Here is an 18,650-nt window from a genome sequence, read left to right as displayed (position 1 = left end):
TTCAGTAAGCGCCTGAGAAGAGGAAGGAGGAGTTGGTTAGAAACCAAAGTAAAGTAGCTTGGTACAGCTTGTTTCTCTAAGAAAAGAACAAAACTTGTTCAGAAATATTTTCTACATTTGCCCTTGCTAGTGCTGCCAACAGACTTCTCTACATACAATTTTTAACTTGATAGTTAATACTATTAATGGGAGCAAAACAATACTTTCATGAAAGTCAATATATTCATAAGAAAAACCTAAAGTGAAGGTTTAAGTGTTTTGCAGCTTGTAGTTTGACATAATTTCTGTGAAACCGTGTCTTGAATTCATGAAGTAGATATTTGACAATATTTGGGTTACAGAATCCTAGGAAGCAGTAATAGGACAGTTTTTGTGTTGATCTTGGGGAAAGAACAGCTTGAAAAATACAAGTTGACTTGAAACAGTGTTAGGAGATGGCAGTTTGCAACTGTTTTGTTGTGAGTACTCTGTGTTCTGTAGTAGGTGAGGATCCTTTAGGGGAATTGTGCAGATGGTGTTGTGTTATGGACCAAAATACACAAAACTAACAGAATTTTCCCTTTCCCCTGCAGGCACTAAGTGCTCTCGAAGCCATGTCATCCAACAAACAGTACATGGATTACCAGGAGCAGCTCTCCCAGGCCTGTCTGTTCATCAAGCACCCTGAGCACTGCCTTCAGGATGGCAATAACCTCCTGTCCCTCCTGGTGAACACGCTGTACCCAGAAGTGCATTTTTTGGACAGCATTCGGTAGCAGTGGTGGGGCTGGCAGTGGCTCTGGTTTACTAACAGTGTCCTTATTGCACAAATGATTTTTACCTTCAGAGTTCCACTTTAATTAAGTCAGACCTGCGAATAAGAACAACTGCACACTGTCAAGTTTTCTCCACTTCAAAGTTTTCTTGCTTTCCATTTGATTTTTAGGCCTGTGGAATTGCTTAATGGTTTGCATTTTGGGGGTTTTGTTTTGGCTTTTTTCTTTTTTTGACTGAAAGCACTTGAATATCTTCTGTGTGTGGTGTCCTTTGGAGAGAAGGGTGCCTGGGGATAGGTGTACAAATCACTAGTCAGCACAGCTCATCCTGTAGTGTCTGAAGTTTTTGCTTGGTGCCTTTTTTAATTTTCCAGTGTGTCATCATTCAGGCCAGTTCAAAAGTGAGTGGAGGATTGTGTGTAAAAGAGGTTTGACTTTCTTAACCAGGGTACCTCTGAGTCTTACCTGATGAGTGTGTGTGTCTAGCAATTTTTGTGAAATCCCTGTATTTGAAAGGATGGTATTTTAAATCTTGACTTTTTTGCTATCCCACAGAAATCCGTAGTTTAGAGCATGCCTACAATCTTTACCCACTTCTGTAAATATCAGCACAAATGGGAACTAAGAACATTGTTTTTTCCTGTTTTCTAAATATAGTGTGTCTGCATCTGTATTGCTTGATTAAATGCAAGTAACTTCAAGCCAAGTTCAAGGGGATTTAAGTCCAGAGACATATTTTCTGGATCTCCAGTGTCTGAGAGGGGAACAGTCAGTTACGATCATGTTAAATAGGATTCCTTAATTCCTAAGTCAGGTTGTTTAGGAAAAGTTTAACAACCACCACTTAAAGCTTATTTTCTTCTGCCTGGCTGGACATGACATGACAAGATTTTAGATGACACTGTGAAGAGGCATTTTTGTTGCATTCAGTTTGTTGATCACTTGTTAAAATTCTGTTGCCAAAGCATGAACCATGAGCCTGTAAATCTGTTGTTTCAGCCGAATGATCACTGGTTTTGTTGCCTTGTGTGATCACAGGATGCACTTTTGTTTAGGAAAAGCAGAAGGCGAATTTTTCCTGGTGCTTCTTTGATGTCCCTTTAATCACTGATCTGTTCCAAGGTCCTGCAGTCCCAGTCCCTACAGCTCTGTGAAGGAACTGATCACTTTTTCTCTTCCTCCATTAATTGTGCCTTTGTGTTTTTTGACATGGTTGCACGTTAAAACATGAGTTCTGGTCAATAGGGGATAGAAATGTGCTACCTACTGGTCAATGATGCTTTGAGCTGTTGCTCTTAAACCATGGTTCTGGTGCTAGAGGACAGATCACCTTTTCCTTCTTGGCAGATTCTGCTAATTATGCCAGCTGGGTCATTAGATCACCGTCATTTTAATGTGGTCTTAGAGTTCTTTGCTCTATCTGCGAGCCTATAAATAAATATATATATGTACATCCCTCTGTATAGTAACCAGATACCAATGCAGCATGGTTTTTAACAGACTCTTTTGGAAAATTCATGTCTGGAATTCATTCTGCTGCTTTTCCCCCCAAAGACTTAAAAGCACTGGGTTTATTAGGTTAAATGTTATTGATCAGTTGCATATAAATGTGAAGAAGTCAGAAGTACGTGTTTGACATGCACTTTCAAAATGAAGAATTGTTTCAGCTGTTGAGTTTTTACAAATGTTGTATTTATAACATGCTCTGTCTGCAAAGACCATGCAAAATAAAAACGGAAAATCAAGCAGTTGGTGACAGACACTGTGATATTTTCAGCTTGGTAGAAGGACCCACATCAGACCACACATAATTGCTGCATGTGCCCCCTGCAGATCAGTCTTGTGCCTTCATGATCAGCGTGGCAGTGGCTGAAGTCTGGACCTGTATTGCAGTTCTCTGTGCACATGTGAACTCCAGAGCCTGGGGCCTTGTTTTCCAAGTGGTGCCCAACTGATTGACTTTTTATTCCTTCTAGTTTTACTGGAAGGGCTTTGGCATTCCCTGTGTCTCCCAGATGAGTTCAATACCAGAAGCATCCTGGTGGGTGCACTGCTGTGTTTTGTCCCTCCAGTTTATACTGGTTTGAGTGGGTGTTTGAGTCTCCCATGAGGACCAGGGGGAACTAGTTGGTTTTGGGACACAAGGTCTGATGCTTCTATTTGGACCCAAACTACTTGAATTAAGAAGTAACTTTTTTAGAGAAAAAATCAGAAAGCCAAGCCTAAATCCCATGCACAGGGAGAAGTGAGTTCTCATTACTGTTATGTCTGTAAATCATAAGGGCTCAGAAATCCAATTCAGTTTGTCCAACTGCTATCTCTGAGATATCTTTCCTCTGTGACACCTGTGAAACTGAGCTTACAGGTCTGTGACTACACTGTCTGCTATAACTTCCCTTTTCTCTTTGCATCTCTTATTTTTTATTAAATCTGGCTTTGTCACTGCTGGAATTTTAAGTAGGGATTTAAAAGATCAGGTTCAAATATATCCTCCCATTTATTTTTTCTTTCCCCCTTATCATTCTGGCCAAGTAATTTAAAATTCTGCTCTGCTCTCCTGGTGCAGATCATATGAAGAGGTGAACTTTAAAATAATGATTCCCAGCCTGGGGTTGGGCCTGCAAGCTTGATGGTATTTCAGTAGCAGTTTCGTGGCTGTTACCAGGAGCAGGATTGTTTGGGGAGCAGTTTTGGAGCTGCTGCCCTGGGATGGTTGCACACAGCATCAAATCCAGCAGTATAAACATGAAAGTAAGTTCAAGCCACCTGCTTTCATAATTCTTTCTTTTCCTCCTCATCTAAGCCAACCTGTTGCTGCCTCCAGCCCTATCCTGGGCTGCCTCTCCAGGACTCCAGGTTGACCCACATTGCCCTGTACCATAAGCTGGATCTGTTCACCTGATCTTGGAGGATGTTTATAGTTGGGTAAGAGATTTCTCTGTGGCTGGCCTTTGTGATTTTGCAGTAGTGACTTCATCTCAGAAGAGAGAGATTTAGGAAATGAGTAGCCAGACCTTAAAGCAACTCCTTTATGTAACACAGAGGTGGAAATGGTTTAGAAATATTTTTTAACTATAAAAAAACCCCAACAACCCAACAATTTTGTGTATTGGGACATTTATCATAAAGCTCTTGAGTTTCTGGGCACTGGGAGCTGAAGCAGAGTTAGAACATAGACTAGTTTAGATTTCTCATGTCGTGCTTTCAGCTCTACCAGTTTTTGGAAAATGTCTTTTTGCTTGGAGTCCTCTTTAAAGTTAAGGTTTCCTTTAAAATAAACTCTTCTGGGTGTTTAGAAATAATAATAACAATGATTCTAAAAAAGGAGCAAGCCCATCAGAAATCCCAGTGGTGTTTTGCCACAGCTAGGATTTCTGTCATGTCAGTAGCCCACTTGGATGTGGTTGGAGAAGCGGAGTGGTGAAAAAGCTTTTCAGAGTGATGTTTGAAAAATACCAAAGCAAAAAGCTCTGAGGCAATTTTATACCATTGCCTGCTTGCTTAAATATTTGATAAGGGGCTGAAAACACAGGTAAGTTACAACTGACCATGTTTTGTCCTTCCAGCTCCATTACTCTTTCTTTTTCCCCCATAAAGGCTGCTCTCACTTGTGAGGAGGAGCAGAGCTGGAACTCGTAGCGCCGTGGCAGGGCCCTTGGAGGTGATGGAGCTCCAGCCTCCCCGAGGCTGGTGTGACCCCTGTGCTCCCTGGGGAAGGCAGCAGCTCCGTGGGGATGGTGCCTGTGGCCCCTCAGCTGCGCCGGGGCGCTGCCCCAGCCGCGGGCCGGCTCCGGCTGCCTCTGTGCTCGCAGTTCTCGTAGGTGCACTCCGGCTGCTGGGGCCTGCCAGGAGGAGAGGTGGGAAAGGTGAGGGTGTTCTGCTCTGGGATTTGCCAGCGGGAAGCGTCTGTGACAGAGCCTCTTCTGTTTCACAGTGGGTTTTAAGGGCCTCAGCTGCAGCTGCTGTTTCACACCTTAAAGGTTTTATGTCTTAAAGCACGCAGAGCAACCTCCTGCATCTTTAGCATCCACTGTGCTACTGTGCTGCCCAGAACCTCCTGAGGTTGTGACACCAAGGGAAATGTAGGTTGGATATTAGGAAGAAGTTCTTTATAGAAAGGGTGATAAAGTTCTGGTATGGTCTGCCCAGTCACTGTCCCTGGATGTGTTTAAAAAAAGACTGGATGTGGCACTGGGTGCCATGGTTTAGTTGAGGTGTTAGGGCTGGGTTGGACTCGATGGCCTTTAAGGTCTCTTCCAACCCAGTGATTCTGTGAATTGTGTGAATTCTGTGAAACTCTTCCTGAGCAGGATCTTCTCAGGTAAGTGTTGGCTTTAGCCTTCCTATCTGTAGGCTTCTATGCAAATATAACCAAGGGCACAATGTGGTTTAGACCCTGATAAATCAGCAAAACTGTGGTTTTTTATAAGAAATTAATAAGAAATTACAGATTTGACTGTAGGATTAAATTCCCTGTTTCTTTAGATGTGCCCTGTACACTTGACTGTCCTGCTGGAATGGCTGTTGTTCTGGGGAATGGTCAGGGAAGGAGATGTGGGCTTACTCAGGAAGGAAGTATCACAAAGAAATAACTCAGATTGAAAGGGAGTCACCCCATGCAGATGTAATTATTCTTGACTTCAGATAAGTCTTCTTACCATTAGATCAAGGAGGATTGGTTTTGGTGGGATTTGTTTTTTGTGTGCTTTTTTTTTTTTTTAATTTTTAAAAATTTTCTCATCCCAGAAGTTTGGCCACCCCAGCTGTCGGGAGTGTCCAAGATCAGTCTTGTGTTGGGTCATGGGGAACACCAGGAGTTTGTGGGAACATGGTGTGGATGCCAGCCCAACAATCAGGCCCTGTCTCACCTGAGCTGGGATATTTGCTGTCTCTCCATGCCTTCCCTGCACACTTGGCTGGAGAGGGAGAGTTTGGCTTTAAAGTATTTTGTATGTGGGCAGGGCTGAGTCACCCACACAGTTTAGATAAAGGTGAATTGGAAATAAATGATGTGTTGTGTTATGCTGGACTAAATCCAGTGGGAAATGCCATCCTGGATCCTCATATGGCCCCATCCACTGCTCTGGGCACCCTGGGCCAGGGCCTGCCCACCCTCCCAGCCACCAGTTCCTGCCCAAGATCCCAAAATGTGTGCCTGCCCTGTGGCAGTGCAGCCATGGCCTGTGTGCTGTCCCTGCAGGCCTTGTCCCCAGTCCCTGGGCAGCTCTCCTGGAGCCCCTGCAGGCCCTGGCAGGGGCTCTCAGGTGTCCCTGCAGCCTTCTCTTGTGCAGGGGAGCAGCCCCAGCTCTCCCAGCCTGTGTTCAGCCTTCCAGCCATGCTCTGGGCTTATGGCACATCTAAACTTCTGTCCGCCCTTTGCTGGTACAGCAGCCATGGGCTGTGGTCTCTCCAAACCACTGCCCAGACCCTTCTCCTCACTCCACTGGGGTCTCCTCTCAGCTGTGCCCAAGCCAGAACCTCCTCCCAGCAGTGTCCAGCCCTTGTTCCCTCACCTGGCTCACCTGGCCATCAGCTCAACCCTCTCCCTGCCCCAGCAGCCTGCTCTGAGGCCAGAAAATTGTTACCAAGACCAAGGACATGCTGCATTTCTCACCTTGGCCATCCTCTCTCTCCTGCAGGATAACATGAGTAGAAGGCAAGACATCCTTACCTGGCCAGGCTGGGTGGAGCAGAGGGGGGACCTGTGAAGTGGAAATGATGATGTGGGTTAGCAAAGAGGTCAGAGTGGGCTGGGGAGGCAGGAGTGACCTGGAGCTGCTGGGAAACTGCACAGGAGGGGGTTGTGGCACTCCACTGAATGGGAAGAAGCCCTGATGTGTGCTTGGGAATTAGGCACTGGAATATAAGGAGCAAAGAAGTTTTGGTTGGTCTGACAACTTCTGCTGTTCAAGACAAGTGGTGGCTTCCATGAGTGTGACATCAGACTGTCCCTACAGATGAGTCACAGTGATGTGACATCCCATTCTCCTCAGTTCCCTGCTGCCCATGCCACCACTCAGCAGCGCTGGAGGGCTGGGGACCAGCGGCCTCCTGGCTGCTTGGGATGTGGTATCCCTCAGTCCATGGGCTGATTCCCATCTCCTGTAGGCTGGGCACTTCCTGATCTCACAGCCTTGGCGTGGCTGGAAGGTGGGATTTCACAAATGCTGGGGAAGTACTGGGTAGTGAGGTCCTGGGGGACTGACAGGGATGATCTTAAAATGAGGATGACCATCCCAGGAGATTGGACTTGTGTGGGATGCAGCAAAGGTAAATCCTGGCTGTGGGCTACAGGGGAAGAGATAGTAATTAGCCTGCTTCAAGGGAAAAAATAAAAGGAGGTTATGTAGGCAGTGGGTTCTCTGCTGATTTCCCCTCTGTTGGTTTATTAACATTTCTTCTTGAGGGAAACCCCTGCTACCTCTGAATTTCCAAAGAAAATTTCCAAATTTCCTCTCTCGGCAGGCCAAGCCAAGAGCTCTTGTCTCTTCTTAGGTTTCCTGCTAGAACTGTCCTTCTCCTAGGACAGAAAATCATGAAATCATTGACACTCCCTCGCCCAAACAAACCCAGTCCCCTCCTGTGTGATTTGTCTGCACATCCATCCCTGGTTTCCAGGGAATGGAGGCAAGTCAGGACACTGACCTTCTCTGGAGAAAGCAGTGAAGCTCAGTATCGCCAGCAAAATGACCACCTTGATTCCCAGCGGGACAAAGACCAGGACCATGAAGGAGGAGCTGTCGGAGGCCCTGAATTTGTAGAAGTAGACGGCCCCCTCTGCCCTGCCGTGGCTGTTGACGGCCGTGCAGGTGTATTTCCCGTCGTGGGTCAGGGAGTGCAGCTCCTTGGTGACGCGGTGGCTGGAGCTGCTGCTGGAGCCCAGGCTGCTGTAGGGGGGTCCCGTCCAGGTCAGGGTGGGCGCTGGCTCCCCCTCGGCCATGCAGTGGGCCTGGAAGGTGTGGTCCCTGCTGGAGCTGACCGTGATGTTAATGATCCTGGGGGCGGCTGTGGGAATGGCAGCGGGGAGGGAAAGAGGATCAGGCTGCGAAGGAAGGTACGGTGCAAGCAGCTGGAATGAAGATTTGGTCGTGGTGGACACTCAGCGTTGTTCTGTCAGGGTAAAGTTGGATACTGGTGGGTGAGAGCTGGACCTGGGCAGGGGGGATCCTGCCCCTGTGCCCTGGGCTCAGGTGAGACCCCACCTGCAGAGCTGCCCCAGCCCTGGCTCCAGCAGCACAAGGACGTGGACCTGCTGCAGCCAGTGCAGAGGAGGCACGGAGATGCTGCCAGGGCTGGAGCCCCTCTGCTCTGGAGCCAGCCTGGCACAGCTGGGGCTGCTCCCCTGCACAAGAGAAGGCTGCAGGGACACCTCAGGGCCTCTGCCAGGGGCTCCAGGGGCTCCAAGCAAAATGGAGATACATTTTTAGCAGGACTTTTTGTGACAGGACAAGGGTTGATATTTTGAAGCTAAAAGAGTAGAGATTTAGATTTGATATAAGGAGAAATTTTTTTGAAAAGAGGGCTGCCTGGAGAAACTGTGGCTGCTCCTGGATCCCTGGAAGTCTCCAAGGCCAGGTTGGACAGACTTTGGAGCAACATCATCTAGTACAAGGGGGGTTGGACAAGATGAGTTTTAAAGGTTCTCTTTAACATAAACGATGTAATGACTCTATGGATGCTGGGATCAGTCCTCTCCTTCCTTGTTTTTTCTTGGCACTTTTACATTTCCCCAGCCAGCCTGTGTTGGATAGAGGGGCAAAAGGGTTCACCCAGGAAAGCCTGGATGCACGGATATGAACTCTGTTTGTTTTATCCCAATAATGGCTCACACATTTTTCCGAACTTTGCCCAACTTCAGCTGCTGTGCCCTTCCTCGTTGACAGAAGGCAGAGAAGTGCCACCCACCATTGTGCCACCCACAGGTGCAGCTGCTGACCTTTCTGGACTTGGCTGCATCTCCACCAGGTCCAGGACATGTCACCCACAGTGTTCTGCACAATTTTGTAGCTGTTCCTTTGATCTCTGACCTCCAGAGTGCACGTGGGTGGACCTGTTTGTGTGAGCCTTTTGCTCAGTGCCTGAGACTTGCCAGATTTGGCAGGTTAGTTATAAGGAAAATATCTGCTTCTTGCCACAGCCTATTTTTGATCAGTTTTTTTTTTTTCCAGCCCCAGAGTTACCAGATCACTTTCAGGTTGCACATTAGAAGAAGTTTCTTCACAGAAAGGGTGACTGGATATTGGAAGGGGCTGCCCAAGGAAATGATGGAACCCTTATCCCTGGAAGTGTTCAAAAAGGTGTTATGGAAAGCAAAGGGCACTAAATGAGTGTCCTCACAGAGGAAGAGCAGAAATTAATTTTTTTTTCAGACTGGACAATAAAAACAGAGTTTGCAACTGCCTACTACAAGTTGTCCTCTTAGTCCACACAGTGCAAGAGGAATTTGAGGCTGTGTGTCGTGGGTCTGTGTATTTTGATGTTTAAATTAACCTGTTAAGCGTTAATTAATCCCTCCTAATTACAGTGTCAGGACCCATTCCCAAGCAGGAATGTGTGTTATCATTCCTCTGGTGTTAAAATCCAGGCAGCCCCTGAGAGAGAGGTCTTGCTGCCATCCTGCCCTGGCCCTGTGGGTGTTCAGGAGCTGCTGCAACTGAAGGAGAGCCTCGGCTGTGCAGAACTTCTCAAGAAACAGCCAAGCTCAGCCTCAGGTCCCATCTGGACACCCACACTGCACAGCAGGCACAAGGAGCTTCCCTCTCAAAAGCAAAACCATCCAACCTCATGGCCTGGGTAAGATCTGAGTCTGCTTCTGAGGCCTCCTGTGTCTCCTAGCTGCCCATTGATCTGTGAGCTTGCCCTGGGAAGTGGGATTAGCATTTGACATTTGTTGCTCTGAGCTGGTTTTCCAGGAAAAAAAAGAAAAGGTTTCCAGGCTTGTGTTTCATGCTCCAGAGGATTTTGGATTTATGGCACCTGGGTACCAGGTGTCTTGTCTTTCCAATCCCCTGCTACCACCCAGCCCTGTAGTGCTAACACCTGTGAACTTGTGCTCAGCACCTGGGCTGTCCAGTTCAGGGTTGGTGGAGTTTTAACAGATGTCTTTAACCCCAGTTTAGCTAATCCCAGTTTCCCTCTGCTGCCTGCCCTGATCCTGTGCTGCAGGGACAAAGTGGGATGCGCAGCTTTTGGTGGGCTCTCAGCCCAGCTGCCACAGCCTTGCCATTTCCTGACCAGTTTTGTTCCTATTCCCTTCCCTGCATTGTGCTCACTGTCTCTTGTTGGAAGGCTGAGGAGGACAATGTATTTTCCCTGTTATAATGGAGAAAGAAACCGCAGCTCTTTGGAAAACCAAAATTGAGGAGAACAATGAATTTTCCCTGTTATAACGGAGAAAGAAACCCCAGCTCTTTGGAAAACCAAAATTGAGGAGGACAATGAATTTTCCCTGTTGTAATGGAGAAAGAAATTCCAGGCCTTTGCAAAAACCAAAACTGAGGAGGACAATTAATTTTCCCTATAGTAATGGAGAAAGAAAACCCAGGCCTTTGGAAAACCAAAATTGAGGAGGACAATGAATTTTCCCTGTTGTAATGGAGAAAGAAAACCCAACCCTTTGGAAAACCAGGACTGAAGAGGAGAATGAATTTTCCCTGTTATAATGGAGAAAGAAACCCCAGGCCTTTGGAAAACCAGGACTGAGGAGGACAATGAATTTTCCTGGTTACAAGGGAGAAAGAAAACCCAACCCTTTGGAAAACCACCTCAGGTGAACTCCTGATGCCATTTGCCATTTCCCACACCCCGAGGCAGTTCCCTCGAGGGTGGCTTGGCCTCCTTTGCCTCTCAGGCCCCCTTACCAATCACGTGCAGCTTTATCCCATTCCTGCTCTCGTACTTGTCCTGGACATCTCCGGCCAGCTCCACCCGGCAGAAGTACCTCTCGCTGTCGCTCCAGGTCAGGTTGTCCACCCTGATGGACAGGTCCTTGTGCCGGGGGTTGCCCAGCAGTTTGTACTTGTTCTTGTGGCTGATGGCAGTCCTGCAGAGCTCGCTGCTGCTCTGGCTCACACACTTGAAGATCACCGTGCCGTTGTAGGGCTCCTTGATCCTCCAGATGGCCGTGAGGGCACGGTCAAATGTTTTGTAGGGGTGTGTGAAGGTGCAGGGCAGGATAACCATCTTCCCAAGCTCTCCAGTGACGTCAGACGGGACGTGGACAGACCAGCCACTGCACTGCACACCTACAAGCAAGATGGGATCATAGAATTGCAGAATAGTTAGCTGCGATGGGCCTTAAAATTAGTTTCATTCCACCCCCTGCCATGGGCAGGGACAACTTCCACTAGCCCAGGTTGCTCCAAGCCCCATCCAGCCTGGCCTTGGACACTTCCAAGGATCCAGAGGCAGCCACAGCTTCTTTGGGCAATGTGTGCCAGGGCATCACCACCCTCACAGCCAAGAATTTCTTCCTAATACCTAATCTAAATGTCCCCTCTTTCAGTTTAATATATAGACATGCCTATCTACCCATTGTTCTGCTGCTTTCAACAGCTGTAGCAGCAGATTGTGGCTTCAGAAACACATCTGTGCCTACATTCCTGTCTTATGAAACTCTGTTGGATCAGGGGCTGGGAATACCTGTAAAATGTAAAAGCATCCTGTAAGTATTTCCACCCATCCCTGCTCTTGTTGGCTTCCCCATATGGGCATTCAGCTGTCGGATTGCTCCTGTAGACTCAAAGATAAGATTTGTTTTTTGTTCCTGTGTCTGTGGCCCATAACACTTGACAAACACCTACATGGCAGTGCAGCTTGTATTAACCTATTGTGTGTCACACAATGGACAAAGGCCATCCTAGGGCCAGTCCTCTCTTCAGATATTTACAGGGAGTCAGCTCCAAGCCAGTATTTTGATTGCTGAGATCTGGAGTCGTGCTGCCCTGTCATACACAATACTGGTATGGGCACCTTTTCCAGCCCAGGTAATCTAATAAACAATGCTGCAGCACTGCAGGAGCTTCATGAAGCTCATGGGCTTTGAGCACAAAGACCTGGCACTGAAAACAGTGATTGCTATTGCTTTCTAGCTTATTTGCTCTTGTTTTAGTTATTTTGCAGCATGTCACTGTAACCTTTACTTTAGGAGAACTGTAGATTGTGTGCTTTTCAGTATGACTTGCTTCTTTTGCCACCCCTTTGATTAACTTTTCTTTTTTTTAGTTTTCAGTCTTAAGCAAAGAACACTTTTTTCTTTTTTTTTTCTTTTTTTAAGCACATAAGCCCCCCCTTGCCTTCCAGATGAAAAATAATGTTAAAAATAAGTGCTTTTAATGTTAGCATCTCCGCCCATTTCCATGGAAACACAGTTTGCCTAGTTATGAGTGGAGGGAGCTGTCAACTTTCTCTGTATAATTTACCCTTAACTCTAAAGCCTCAGCATGGCAGGTCTTTCACATTCCTTTTGTTAATATCCAGCCTCCATTTGCTAGTGGAACTGGGGCTCTCACAAGGAAGAGAGAGGCAAATAGCCTGCACACCTTACAGAAGGTAACTCCCAAAAGGAGCTGTCAGGTCAGTGCTGCTGCTGGTGCTCAGTGGGAAAGGTCATGAGGACAACAGCAAGAGCTGGAAACCAGCTCACAACTACCCTTGCTCTGGCAAATGCTGTTTGGCAGTGAAGCTAAGCAAATCCTGTGGAGTTTAAGCACAAATTTGAAGTAATGTGAGCTTAAGTGTTTAAATGGAAAATATTGTGTCTGTTGCATAATAACTCCTAAGGAATATGAAGCAGAGCGGCGATGATAATGCTGCATCCACCCAACAAAGCTGGGGAATAGTCAGATGAACTTCCTGCTCAAGTTAGGAAAACAGAAAAATGCAAAAGAACCCACAAACTGACAGCCTCCCTGACAATTGCTAAGATTGAATCTTCCCAGCGTTGCTACGTGCGCTTGGAATTTCAGGATACTTTCAAGCAACGTGATGGAGAGTGGGATGCTTGCAGAGTTTGTGGCTCCCTGGCACTGGGGCTGGGCTGAGGGGAGAAGCTGTGACCAGGCAGGGGCTGGCAGCAGGCTCAGGACTCACCCTTCCTGGAGAGGCGCAGGAGGCACAGGAGCACCAAGCCGAGCTCTCTCATGCTGCTCAGAGCTCTCCCCTGAGGGGCATCAGCAAGCCAGACCCCTCCCGTTGCATCTGAGCTGCTGGCCTTGCACTGACAAAAGGTTTTTCCAGGGGTAGGAGAAGTTGTGGTTTTCTTCCCCCTGGAGGGAGTGAGTTGTTTGGCTGAAGCAGCTCTGGGTTCAGGTATTAATAGTTCTGCGGTCAGTCATATGAGAATTACACCAGAAGGAATCAGTGTTAACCATTTTCCAGCTAGAGGGAGGGAATTGCAGGCTGGAGCTGCAAACATCCATGCCACATGTGTGATGGGGCAAGAGGGGATGGCTTTTGCTACCCACTCACCAGCCTAGAGGAAATCCTTGCAATCTGCCTGAGGCTGTGACAAGCAAGACTCTTGCTGTCCTGTCTTCCTTCTCCTGTACCTGGAGCCTTCAAACCAGCTGTGCTTTACCCCTTGCGCTCACTGGATGTTGTTCTATCCCCAGGTGTAGAAAAAACCCCCAAACCACTCTTCTTTTGAAGGCACTGTGCCGAGGTTCACTGGTGGGTGAGTGGTTTGGTGTCCCCTGGCACCCTGCTCTGTCCACACTCACATGGCCCCGATGAGGGATGACTCATTCCCTCCTGAGAAATGAGATGAATTCCAGCTTTTTGCCCAGCATCCTTGTGCAAACACTTGCTGCTTTCCTTCTGGATTTGGCTTTAGCAAATTGACAGTTTGCTCACCCGCAGAGCCTGTGTGGAGCTGATCGTGTTTTCCCCTCTCCATCTCCCTTGTGGCGATCTGGTGGCTAAATTTAACAACCCTGGGGCACGAATTCCCTGTCTGGGTTCACCTTGGTGTTCATCACCTTGATGATTCCTCCCTCCCCCTTTTCTTCAGGCCAGGGGGAGGGAGGAATGGTGAGTCCCAGAACGATCTCACAGGGACAGAGCATCCCCAGGACGGCTTGGGCAGGGCTGGCAGCATCCTGGGTTAGCGGAAGGTGTCCGTGGTGGGATGGGATGATGTTTCAGGCGCCTCCCATCCAAATCATTCCGTGATTCCCGCTGCAGGGCCGCTGGAGGGCTCCCGGAGCCAGGATAAGATGCTGCAGGGTGGCTGCTGCCGCTCTCCCTGTGCCCGGAGCCAGCGCCCACCCCAGGAGCAAGGCAGGGCTCCCCTTGGACCTTCACCCCTGCTCCTGCCCCTCTGTTCCCTTCCGAGCTTGAGGAAAATCTCCTGGGAGGGGGACCTTGAGTAGTGGGCATTTTTTTTTGTGCATTGTGTCCTCTGCTTCCTGATCCTTTGCTTCCCTGTGTTTGCAGTGTTTGTGAAGAGAGAGATTTCCTTCTTCCCCAGGCTTTTTGGAGGAGGCTCTGAGAATACCCAGCTCTTATTCAGGGTTGTTTGGACCTGTTGCCACACAGCCAAGGGTGTTAATTTTTCAAATACCCGCTTAGATCCCTGTCCTGTCCCCTCATCCTTGAGCGGGAGCATCAGGACCAGTGGTCTGATTGCTTTGAATCTCTTTGAATCCTTAGTAGCTGTTAAACATAATTCATGCCAGCAGCAGCTGAGAAACCCGAGGGTGAGGGTGGTGGAAGCAGCAAGTAAGAGACCTGTAATCCCTACCACATCTGTGATTTGTGCCTTCTCTGTGTCCCTCCCCCTTCTTCCCCTATGTGCAGTTAGATTTCATCTATTTGTGATGTGAAGTTTTTGGTGGTGTGACTCTTTTTAAGCCTTTCACCACTCGTGGCACAGTGGGACTCAGTGGATTGAAGTAAAAGATTAAAGTGAAATCCATGTTGAAAACATCTTGTTACAGTGAAGCATAAATGATTCATGTAAAGAAAAGCTGCAGTTAACACCAGTATGATCCTCTTCCTCTTTAATGTTTTACTGCAGCATCTCCTAGAAAAATATCTGGTAAATCAGAGCAGAACTACAAATCCTTTGAGTTTTATCTGTGGACTGATTTTCTTCTTGGACCATGGCTGTTGGAATGAAACATTTTAGTGTTTAAAATACAGAGTTGGTAACATATAGCTGGAAAGATTTACAGTTAAATCAGCCAAAAATTTTTGTAAACAAAATCATCCATGGCTATGATGATTCACAGACTCTGTGACCTTTTTTCTCTGGTCTGTGCTTCAGTAGTATGTAAGATTTCAGTATGGAAGCCTGCTTCTGGTCCAATACCAAAACGAGGATGCCATCCATATTTATGCTACTAAATTTAAAGGCTGCAAATAGTGACATTTCTCCTGCCTCCCTAAGAAATTCCTGCTGTGTTTTGTGATGAACTGGATGGTTTCAGAGGGCTTTTCAGCCTCAATAGTTCCATGGCTCTGTGGTTGGGTGGTGATGATCTGCACCCAATTTCAACGTGTGGCTGGAGATGAGCACGGCAGAGCTCATCCCTCCTGCTCCCAGGTTTGTCACTGAGGACTGAAGCAAAGAGTTATTTGTGTAGCTGCACCTGTGCTGACAATTCACCCACTTATTCACTGACCAGAGAGAAGACAGCTGCTCCACCTCCCTTCCTTCAGGTCTTAGTTTCAGCTCCAAGGTTTTCTACTTCAATTATTTCAGCATCATGTGTGCTCCTGGTCCTCTGAGAGTGCCAGCCTGCACACATTCAAAGCAAATCCTCGTGTTTTGTCACATCTGGCTCTCTTCCCTGCAGGGACTGGCTCTGTGAAGTCCTGGGGAGTGACGCTGGGAGGACAGAGGGGTTTTCCCTCTGTCTGGTCCCTGTCAGCAGCAGAAAGTGGAGACATGCTTCCCTTTTTGTGAAGCTGCTGTGGGCTGCCCATCTCCCCTCTGTGTCCACCTCATCCTCACCAAGAAAGAGGCAGAAAAAAAATTATGGGTGAACCTACAGAGCAGAGAAAGTAGAAAGGGATGGAGGGTGTAAAATGCAGGCACCATTATTGTTGGTGACACTGATCCTGTTTGCTGGCTTTGGGTGTTGCTGCAGAACACTGTCACCAGTGCCTCAAGCTCCTGCTGATCTGGCTTGAAATTCTACAGGTTCAGTCTCTTACCTGTGTGTCTGCTCAGCCCCTCAGCAATGCTCCTGCCCTGGGGAGTTCTTCTGCCTGCCATTCCATGGCTCCAAGTGTGGGGCTGCTCCATCACCAAAGCTGTGCTGGCAGGCTGATGGAGCTGGAGCAGGGGTGCTGGTGAACCCTTGTTGCCTCTGGTGAGCATCAGCCAAAGCAAATTAAGTGTATAATTGGGTAATTTGCACCTAGTGGGCAATTACTGCATGAAAAACAGCTCGTGTTATGGGCAGTGCGTGGCAGTGGAAAAAGGCAAAGGAAGTGTCTCTCTCCAAGCTGTTGGTGTAGCTGGATGTAGTCACATCCATTGCGGTGCATGAGCTGCTCTGATCTCCCAAACTCATGCCCTTCTGCCCCTGCTGCTGCCTGCTCTCACCCTGTGCCCTGCTCTGACTGTGGCACAGCTGCAGACAGGTGTTGGAACCCAGGACATCCCTCTGGATGCCCTGCATGGCTCAAAGCCCTGGCAGGAAGCCAAAGACACTGGAAATTCTATCTCAATTCATGGAGCAAATTACCGACTTTATATGAAGAATTACAGGTCACAGAAGTTTAAGTAGCATAGTAGTAGCAATCACAGGGTGAAGGGAACAATTTTGGAGCATGGTACAGGGGGGTTTGGAATTCTGTACATGGGGTTCCAAGATGGAGGGATTTGGCATGCCCTCTCCTTCTTCTTTCTACTCCCTGGCATCCATGTTCAGGATGATGTTGGCATTCACAGATTGGTTTAGAGTAGAAAGTCACTGTCTAACATAGGTGATAGGTGTTGGAAAATAACTGTAAACATAGTATACATAGTTTTTATTATGAAAGATAGCACCAGCCTGAGACGTGGTGGGTGTGCCTTGAACTGACCTGCAGAACAGACCTTGGCAGGCCAGACAGAAAATGTTTGAGACAAAGAAATAATAAACAACCTTGAGGATGACAACCGAAGCCTTCTCGACTTTTTCTTCGGTTGCTGAGTTGGGGAAAGGAGGCTTTTAATAGAGACACACCTCGGGATCTTCCCAACCTGACCAGAGGAGATCTTGAGAGACAGGCAGAGCAGTGCTGCTCTCTGCTCTGCCCCTGCCAAGGCAGGTCAGAGCCATTAAGGGGATGATCCTGGGGCCAGGAGAGTGCTGGTGCTCCCTCCTCCAGGCTGGTCCTGGTGCCAAGCCCAGCCAACAACCACAGCTCTGTGCTGACGTGGCCACTCACTGCAGGAGCCCCAAGAGACCTCTGACTCACAGGGCATCTGTATCAGCTTGCTAAATGACAGCTGTGGAGCGTTTTAGGACTGCCAGCCCTCCTCAGAGCCATGCCAGCTCACCAGGACTGAGTGTCCTCTCCTGGTCTGGCCATTCTGCCACCCAAACAAGCACAGAGGGTCTGGCCTGGTCTCTGTGTGATGCTGGGGTTAGCCTGAGCCAGCTGGCAGGGCAGAGACACCACACATCCCTTTAGGCTAATCCAAATGACGTGTCTGATCAAAGGCACTTGAAGTGCCACCAGAGCAGAGGTTCCTGCCCACCCTTCCTACTGAAAGTGAGCCTTTGGAGATTTATGTGCTGTGTCTCTCCCTGCTGAATGGGCACAGCTGGTGATTTAAGAGATTTGTGCTCCTCTAGTTGTAGATTTCATAGCCCTTCTCTGGGATGAGAGCTGCTCTCCTTTGGGAAGGAGTGTGGGCTGTTTTTTCCCACCAGGCCTCACAGTATCTGAAGCACAATCCGAACTTTCCCTTGACAGAGCACTCTTGGCCAGGGAAGGGTGGGTCTGATCCATGATCTGAGCTTTGCTGCCTCACTTCACAGGTTCCAAACAGATTCAAAAGCACTCAGAATGAGATCTGCGGTAATGAATGTGGCACACCCCTAGGATGTGCCTCTGTGGAATAACTCTGCACCTCCTGCTGTCACTCACCCACCCACATCCTGCCTTGCCTGAGATCCTGTGCCCTTTAGAGTGGCATTTATTGTGGCATCTTCTCTGAGAAATGTTCTATCCTCTTGTCCTTTGTCCTTCCTAAGCTCTGCTAGCCTGTGTGTTTTCACTGATTTAAATGCAAAGTTTAACCAGAATGCTGTCATGGCTTTTGCTTATTTGATTTTTTTGTTTGTATATTTTTTGTTGGGTTTTGTGGCTTTTTTTTTTTTTTTTGGCACCTAGGTCTGTTAACCAAATGGCCAAACCTGGACTGTTTAGCCATTTCCCCTTGCTGTTGAACTTCAGCTGAATTTCTCCACTTGGCATTACCTCCAGAAATGCTTTGACTGCTCCTCAGCATCATCCACAGGTTCTAAGCATCATCCACAGGTTTCTCACCTTGCAAGGGCACCTCACGATCACCTCTACTCTTAAATATGGCCCAGCTTGAGTTTGAAACTAATAAAGTCCAGAAGATACCACTGCATCTGCTGATCTGTTCTGCTATGTAATTTTTAGCATAGCATAGAGGGTTTTCATCCATTTTCTCCTGAACTGAATTCCAGACCTTGGATTTGACCTGGGTGCTGCGTTACCATGTCAGGGGAGGCACAGCTTCCACAGCCCCTGCACTGGGCCAGGGTTGGGGGAGAGCTGCAGACCTGAAGCCAAGCTGTGGAGATAATAAATGAGGCAGGGCTGGGTGATCACTCTTCCCCAGGAACTGTGTCCAGAGGCAATATTCACTGACAGCCTTGACCTGATTGTCCCAGGATTGTCTGTGCTGCTGTTAAATCTGCAGCT

The 18,650-nt window shown here is 47.9% G+C and overlaps 2 protein-coding genes across 2 annotated transcripts in view; one reads left to right on the top strand and one right to left on the bottom strand.

The window, feature by feature from the left end:
• The window catches only part of EPG5 (ectopic P-granules autophagy protein 5 homolog), a gene marked incomplete at its 5' end in the record, with an annotated part of 54,789 nt that extends 52,289 nt beyond the window's left edge, over positions 1 to 2,500 (top strand). The window contains one exon of the mRNA XM_039733350.1: positions 573 to 2,500. Coding sequence (XP_039589284.1) covers positions 573 to 755 — 183 coding nt within the window. The remainder of the gene's footprint in view (positions 1 to 572) is intronic.
• SIGLEC15 (sialic acid binding Ig like lectin 15) lies at positions 981 to 13,318 on the bottom strand. Its single transcript, XM_039733317.1, has 5 exons — positions 12,846 to 13,318; positions 10,616 to 10,999; positions 7,401 to 7,760; positions 6,427 to 6,457; positions 981 to 4,597 (listed from the first exon to the last, which is right to left on the bottom strand). Exons 1-5 carry the CDS (start codon positions 12,895 to 12,897, stop codon positions 4,507 to 4,509), a joined length of 918 nt encoding a protein of 305 aa, XP_039589251.1. The 5' UTR covers positions 12,898 to 13,318; the 3' UTR covers positions 981 to 4,506.
• Positions 13,319 to 18,650: the final 5,332 nt, after the last annotated feature.

The sequence above is a fragment of the Passer montanus genome, unplaced genomic scaffold (genome assembly GCF_014805655.1).
Source record: "Passer montanus isolate IOZ18808 unplaced genomic scaffold, ASM1480565v1 scaffold86, whole genome shotgun sequence".
In the NCBI taxonomy this organism is placed as follows: Eukaryota; Metazoa; Chordata; class Aves; order Passeriformes; family Passeridae; genus Passer; species Passer montanus.
Note: the sequence above shows the minus strand (reverse complement) of the source record. Positions and strands in the feature narration are given on the sequence as shown.

Bases quoted from the DNA above. Each gene is read 5' to 3' on its own strand.
- SIGLEC15 (XM_039733317.1), bottom strand. From the start codon at position 12,897: ATGAGAGAGCTCGGCTTGGTGCTCCTGTGCCTCCTGCGCCTCTCCAGG. The intron at 11,000-12,845 runs GTGAGTCCTGAG...TCTTGCTTGTAG, and splicing joins CCTGCGCCTCTCCAGGAAGG to GTGTGCAGTGCAGTGGCTGG. The intron at 6,458-7,400 runs GTCAGTGTCCTG...TCCACTTCACAG, and splicing joins CACTGCTTTCTCCAGAGAAG to GTCCCCCCTCTGCTCCACCC.